This window comes from Zea mays, chromosome 8, assembly GCF_902167145.1.
Source record: "Zea mays cultivar B73 chromosome 8, Zm-B73-REFERENCE-NAM-5.0, whole genome shotgun sequence".
NCBI classification, from domain to species: domain Eukaryota; kingdom Viridiplantae; phylum Streptophyta; class Magnoliopsida; order Poales; family Poaceae; genus Zea; species Zea mays.
The window spans coordinates 108805930-108812392 of NC_050103.1; the positions used below are offsets into that span (position 1 = coordinate 108805930).

Sequence of the window (6463 nt, forward strand, 5' to 3'; positions counted from 1 at the left end):
ACCGGGGCGAGCCTGGATGGGACGCCGGTCTTGTTCCCCCGTAGCCTGAGCTAGCTAGGGATAGGGTAATGATGTACCCCCTGCGGCGTGGTCGGTCCGAGCCCAAGGTCGGGCGAGGCGGAGACTCCTCCTGAGGTCGAGGCCGGGGTCGGGCGAGGACATGATTCCGCCCGAGGTCGAGGTTGAGGCCGAGCTCTGGGGTCGGGCGAGGCGGAGACCACCTTCCGAGGTCGAGGTTGAGGCCGAGCCCTGGGGTCGGGCGAGGCGGAGACTTCTCCTGAGGCCGAGGCCCAAGGTCGGGCGAGGCGGAGCTTCCTATGACGCCTGAGGTTGGACTCAGCTGCTGTCAGCCTCCCCCTGGCGGGTGGCACAACAGTCGGAGAGGGGCGAGTGGCGCTGTTTTTCTGTCAGGTCAGTCAGTGGGAGGGCGAAGTGACTGCGGTCACTTCGACCTTGCCGACTGAGGCACGCGTGTCAGGATAAGGCGCCAGGCGATCCTTGCATTGAATGCGCCTGCGATATGGTCGGTTGGTGAGGTGATTTGGCCAAGGTTGCTTCACAACGAAGCCTGTCCGAGCTGGGCTTCAGGCGAGTCGAGGGTGCGCCCGTTGCTGAGGAGGCCCTCGGGCGAGGCGTGAATTCGCCTGGGACTACTGTTCTCGCCCGAGGCCGGGCTCGGGCGAGGCGAGATTGCGTCCCTTGAGTAGACGAGGCCTTGACCTGAATTGCGCCCATCAGTCTCTGCAGTTTGCGCTGATGGTGATTACCAGCCGAGTTTAGGAGTGTTAGGGGTACCCCTAATTATGGTACCCGACAATGTACAATACAGAATGGTTTTGCAAAGTATTTATTGATGGCTTGGGTGAATATCTCTATATAGGGGAGAGACAAATGATGTTAGGTTTCATATGTTGTTTTTGTAGGGACGACAAGAACAAGAAGAATTGCTCTTAATCATAACCCATTCACAGGCTCTTGTTTTTTTCATGCATAACTACAATATATTGAACCAAATATATAGAAAAAAGGTGTTATATACGAAGACAATAAAGAAGTGGATGATGACACAGATCTAGACTATGCTCACTATCGCTCCTTCACAAATGCTATAGCGGACAAGGCTGAAAAGGTAGAAGGTACCAATGTCTTAGCTCAAATGTTGCATGATGGAGAGAAAGGTTGTGGAATCGAGAATGTTAGAAATAAGTTGGAGGATATGTGAGAGGACCACAAAACACCATGGTACCTAGATTGTAAAATAGAGGCACAAGAAGTTGTGCAATATGTTAAAATTATTTTAGTAGAAAACAACAAATGGTAATGTCTAATAAGGGTTTTGATGATCTATTAAAAACTTATGAAGAAGTTGCTTCTGAAGGTTAAGAAATCGACCACTACAACATATGGAGCAAAAGAGGTTGTTTGTCCTATAGTTAGAAGTGCTAGAGATATATATACATGCCCTAATGACTGTATCTTATACTACGGTGATGATTACGAGGAAGTGGAAACATGCTGTCTACAAAAACATCGAGATATAAGATAAGACAAGATGACCCTATTGATGTTGATGGAGAACCTAGAAGGGAGAGAGAGAGAGAGCCTCTTCCAAGGTCATTTGAAGCGTTTGTTTTGAAACAAAGAGCATACAAAAATGACGAGGCGGCAAAACGCCGTGTTCAATTAATTTCAAACAAAAGTATATTAAAAAAAAATTGATACAACGCTGAGGTTGTTGTCGTCTTCTGGGTAAAGACTATACACTGAAATGTTACGGTAGGTAAAGCTTAAAACCAGACACTAAAGCGTTGGTGGTCTAATGATGACGACAGTCGGCAGCTTGGTGTGGTGTGTGTGATCGATAGCTAGCTGATAAAGGCTGGGACGCTGGGTGCTACAAGACCGGTTGGCAAAGGCCGAAACTATGCTACTACTAGTTTTTTCCCCCTGCCTTTTTTTAGTTGGTATCTAGTGCTATGGTTCAGATGAGATGTTTAAAAAGCCAGCTTGTGTCCTTGGAAGCCGGTGGTATGTATTGCCGATGTGACTTCAATATGGGGGAAAAAGAGAGACGTCAACCTAAGGTTAAGGCATATGCTAGGCTGGTAGAAGTCAGCTTAGCTTAGCTTAGCTGCTTAGGCGTACTTCATTTCACCTGTGCTTTTTCTTTTAAAAAAAAGGGAGTTCAGCGGTAGTAGTACTTTGTTATTTCCTGTATATATTGATACCCCTAACCTGATATCTCAAATATCTCAGTCATTACGTGTGTTCGTTGGACACATTCGAACTCAGCGGTAGTACATCTCGTTTTTTTTTTCCTTTCTATATATATAAAAAAACATACGTTGTCACTTGGAAAACGATAGAATAGACAGACAGAGAAACAAAAGTGGCAAAGGCAACACGGCAGAGAGAGAGCATTTTTGGGACCCAAAAACGAGAGAGCCTTTCCTTTTGGCCCCAGGCCAGGGTTTTGCGATAGCAATAGTGGCCCGGATACGTCCAGCAGATAGCCCAACGTCCACGTACACCATTTTGGTGCACCTACCAGCAGTTCTCGGCTTCTCGCGCTCCGTCCAACTCCCATGGCTGGACTCGAACGAAAAAAAAAATCTAGGGCACGTTTGCGACCTTGGCCCGCTGGCCTGGCTGCGCTCGCTGGATGCAACGTGTGTGTTTGTGTGTCTTAATTTGTTTTGGGGCTCGGTCCTGCGGGTGTAAAAGTGGCTCTTCAGCCTGGCTCCCAGAAAACGAAGGCAGGCTCCGTTTTTTTGGAGCTCGGCTGCCGGTGGCGCAAACCAGCTCCTCGTGGCTGCTTTCAAGAAGCAAAAGTGACTTTTAACCTGGTTGTCTACGTGTGACAAACATCGGCTCACTTGGACCGGGCTTATTTGGTACAGTTGCACAAACAAAATATATTGTATCAATTGAGACCGGCTAACTTCAGCCCGGTTCACCCGAGCGAGCCGAGCCGGCCTCATACGCGTCGCAAACACGCCCCTAATCTCCGCGACGACAGCGACGACGAGGCCGGCGAAGGAGGAAAAGGCAGGCGAGCACGAAAAGCCGGAGGGCAACTCTCGTCCTCGTCCCCAAAGGGCAGCGGCAGGCCGGCTATCGCCAGATCCATCCAAACCTTCTCGCGCAACCCTCCAAAAGAAATAATAAACAAACAAAAAAGGCATGCGAGGGGATAGAGACAGAGACTGAGAGAGAGGGGAAGGAGGAAGAAGATAGTGTGTGAGAGAAAAATATTGACAAGTTTGGGTAGGGAGAAGAAGTGGGGGGTTGGGTGCGTGCGTGTAGGCCCCGCATCCCCCGCGGGTTTTACTTTTTGAGCCGCCCGGTTTTGTCGTCTCCTCCGTCCGTCCGGCGTCCGGCTCCGCACCTCGCTATTACCCCTCGCCCCTTCCCTCCTTCCTGTTCCCCTCCATCACTCCCTCGCCTCCCCCGCTGTGCCGGCCTGCACACACAGACACACACACCACAGCCTACAGCGCTTCTGCTGCTCCAGCTCCTCGTACTACCGCGCCCGCGCGCTGCTCGTTCCCCGGCCTCTGCTTGCTTGGCTCGTCGAGCCCAGAGGTTGGTGGAGAGGCGGGGCTTATTGCCCCAGATAGGAGATCGGGGACGCGGGAGGGCGCGTCGCGCTCGGGCCGGTCTCGGTTCAGCGGGATCACTTGCCCGTGGCCGTGGTCGGGCCTCCGGCGCCCATGTGGTGAGCCAAGCCAGGCTTTTGTTGCCCGGGGGGCAGAGATCTTGCACTTGCAGCAGTGAAGCCGGCGGTGCGGTCCGGTCCGGTCCGGAGCCGAGCGGCGCCCACCGCCATGGCCGGCAGCGACGAGGTCAACCGCAACGAGTGCAAGGTGCGCGCGCGCAAGCGGCTACCGCTGCTGCTTCCTCCTGTCCCCTGGGGCCTGTACGTACTAGTTTCTTCGCGCGGGCATGCGCGCCGCCGTCCTTGCGCGTTTCTTCTGTTGGGATGCGCCAGGGCGGCGCGCCTCCCGATTTGTGCCGCCGCTTTATGCATGGTTCGGTGGGGCGGTGGTGGGTCGGGGCCAGCGCCGGCCGGTGATTTCGCGGGTCAATCGCTCGCTCCTTTCCCCTTTGGGCTCAATCCCAAATTTATCCTCTTCTCGCTTGCCCCCGTTGTTTTTTTTTTGGAGTTTGGGAGGGAGTGGCGAGGGGTGTCACGGAAATGGCTACCCAACAAGACGGAAGCGACCAAATCATTGCCAAAGCTTCCATCTTTTCTGCTGGCAGTGGCAGGCGGCGGCCGAAGGTCCGGTGGCCGCTCGCATTGCCGTTCTCACGAAACTGCAAAAGAGTAGGGTGGCGTGTGTGTGTGTGTGTGATGAGGAGGAGGTTTGAGTGTTGCTGAGGAACTGTCTGTTGCTGCTGATGTTTGTTCCTTGTTGTTGTTGTGTGGTGTGGTTGTGCAGGGGGCGGTGCCGATCCACACATGGGTCCTCATCTCCAACTTCAAGCTGGCGTACAACATGCTCCGGCGGGCGGACGGCACCTTCGACCGCGACCTGGCCGAGTTCCTGGACCGGCGGGTGGCGCCCGACGCGCGGGCCCAGGAGGGGGTCTCCTCCTTCGACCACGTGATCGACACGTCGACCGGCCTGGAGGTCCGCATCTACCGCGCCGCCGCCAACAACAACGGCGGCGGCGGCGCCACCCTGCCCATCCTGGACTTCCTCGGCGGCACGCCGGCGGCGTCGACGCCGTTCCCGGTCATCCTCTTCTTCCACGGCGGCAGCTTCGCGCACTCGTCGTCCGGCACGGCCATCTACGACAACCTGTGCCGGCGGCTGGTGAGGCTGAGCAAGGGCGTGGTGGTGTCGGTGAACTACCGGCGCGCCCCGGAGCACCGGTACCCGTGCGCGTACGACGACGGGTGGGCGGCGCTCAAGTGGGCGACGTCGCAGCCTTCCCTCGGCAGCGGCTCGAGCGGGGGCGCCCGCGTGTTCCTGTCGGGGGACAGCTCCGGCGGCAACATCGCCCACCACGTGGCCGTCCGCGCGGCCGTGGCCGGGATCCGCGTGCGCGGCAACGTGCTGCTGAACGCCATGTTCGGCGGCGCCGAGCGCACGGAGTCGGAGCGGCGGCTGGACGGCAAGTACTTCGTGACGCTCCAGGACAGGGACTGGTACTGGAAGGCGTACCTGCCCGAGGACGCCGACCGGGACCACCCGGCGTGCAACCCGTTCGGGCCCAACGGACGGCGCCTCGCGGGGCTGCCCTTCCCCAGGAGCCTGATCATCGTGTCGGGCCTGGACCTCACCTGCGACCGGCAGCTGGCCTACGCCGACGGCCTCCGGGAGGACGGACACCATGTGAAGCTCGTGTACCGCGAGAAGGCCACCGTGGGCTTCTACCTGCTGCCCAACACGAACCACTACCACGAGGTCATGGAGGAGATAGCCGACTTCCTCAGGGCTAACCTCTAGTACATACACAGCTAGCCGCTGATCGTTGGTGGTGGTGGTGATGGTCGTCGTCGTCGTCTCCACGGAAAACTTCACTCGTTTTTATAGCAAGACAAGAAGATGGTAAGCCTGACTTTACAGTCGTTGTACCGATCTGCTTGCTCTCTTCCTTGTGCTGCTGTCCATGGCAAGGCAAGTGGTGCGCTCAAAAAGGACAGGCAGGCAGCTGCCTCCCCCCATGTTGTGATGACAAAACTCTAGTAGCTAGGAAAGGAATCACGGTGACCTTTTGTTTCATTCGTCGTGGTCGGGTCAAGTCTCACGTTCCGCTGATCACAAAGCTCGATGGTCTGCGGCGGCCTGCGGCGCCCCCCCCCCCCCCCCCCCCCCCCCTGGTTGATGGAGAGAAGCCTATTTATTTATTTCGCCTTCAATCGCGCGCCCCCCTCTGGGCCGGGCTCCGGAGGGGGAATTCATCGTCTAACATTCTACAGTGTGTTGTACAGTACAGTGGTGGGTGGACTGGCACTGGCCTTTTTTTGTTGCTGTGTTCGATGTACTATTACTGGTAGTTTCGCACACTCTATGAATCGTGTTATTGTTATTATCTGTCTGTCGTCTACCCATGTTTTGTGAAACATGTTTCCAATCCAGTGCTCTCAGGGACATTTTCGTGCTCCATCCATCCGCTGTTTCAGTAGTAGTTGGGCAAACGGATTTGGCTCCAGTCTGGTCTCGTCTCTGTTTCTCCTCATCTCGCGGGCGCCGGGCGGGCTACTGCTTATGGTTAGGCTCGACTTGACTTGTTATGATAACGAGCTGACTCGTTATCAAAATTGCCAAGTAGTGAGCCGCACGCCTCAGGCACACGCCACACATCTGGCTGCGGTGGCAGTCGAGCTTGCGCAGCGTGACCTCGCGCTCCATCCGGAGGAAGTTGCACTCGACGCGGAGCATCTCCGCCTGGAACTGCCACTTCTCCTCTCGTTCCTCTGCCGCACGCCTCAGGCACACGCCACACATCTGGC

The 6463-nt window shown here is 55.8% G+C and overlaps 1 protein-coding gene across 1 annotated transcript; it reads left to right on the forward strand.

Moving 5' to 3' along the window:
* The first annotated feature begins 3436 nt into the window (after positions 1–3436).
* LOC100216730 (Gibberellin receptor GID1A) lies at positions 3437–5560 on the forward strand. The gene is made up of 2 exons (NM_001399100.1): positions 3437–3866; positions 4443–5560. The coding sequence occupies exons 1-2, from the start codon at positions 3828–3830 to the stop codon at positions 5454–5456; spliced, it is 1053 nt and encodes a 350-aa protein (NP_001386029.1). The 5' UTR covers positions 3437–3827; the 3' UTR covers positions 5457–5560.
* The last annotated feature ends 903 nt before the right edge of the window (positions 5561–6463 follow it).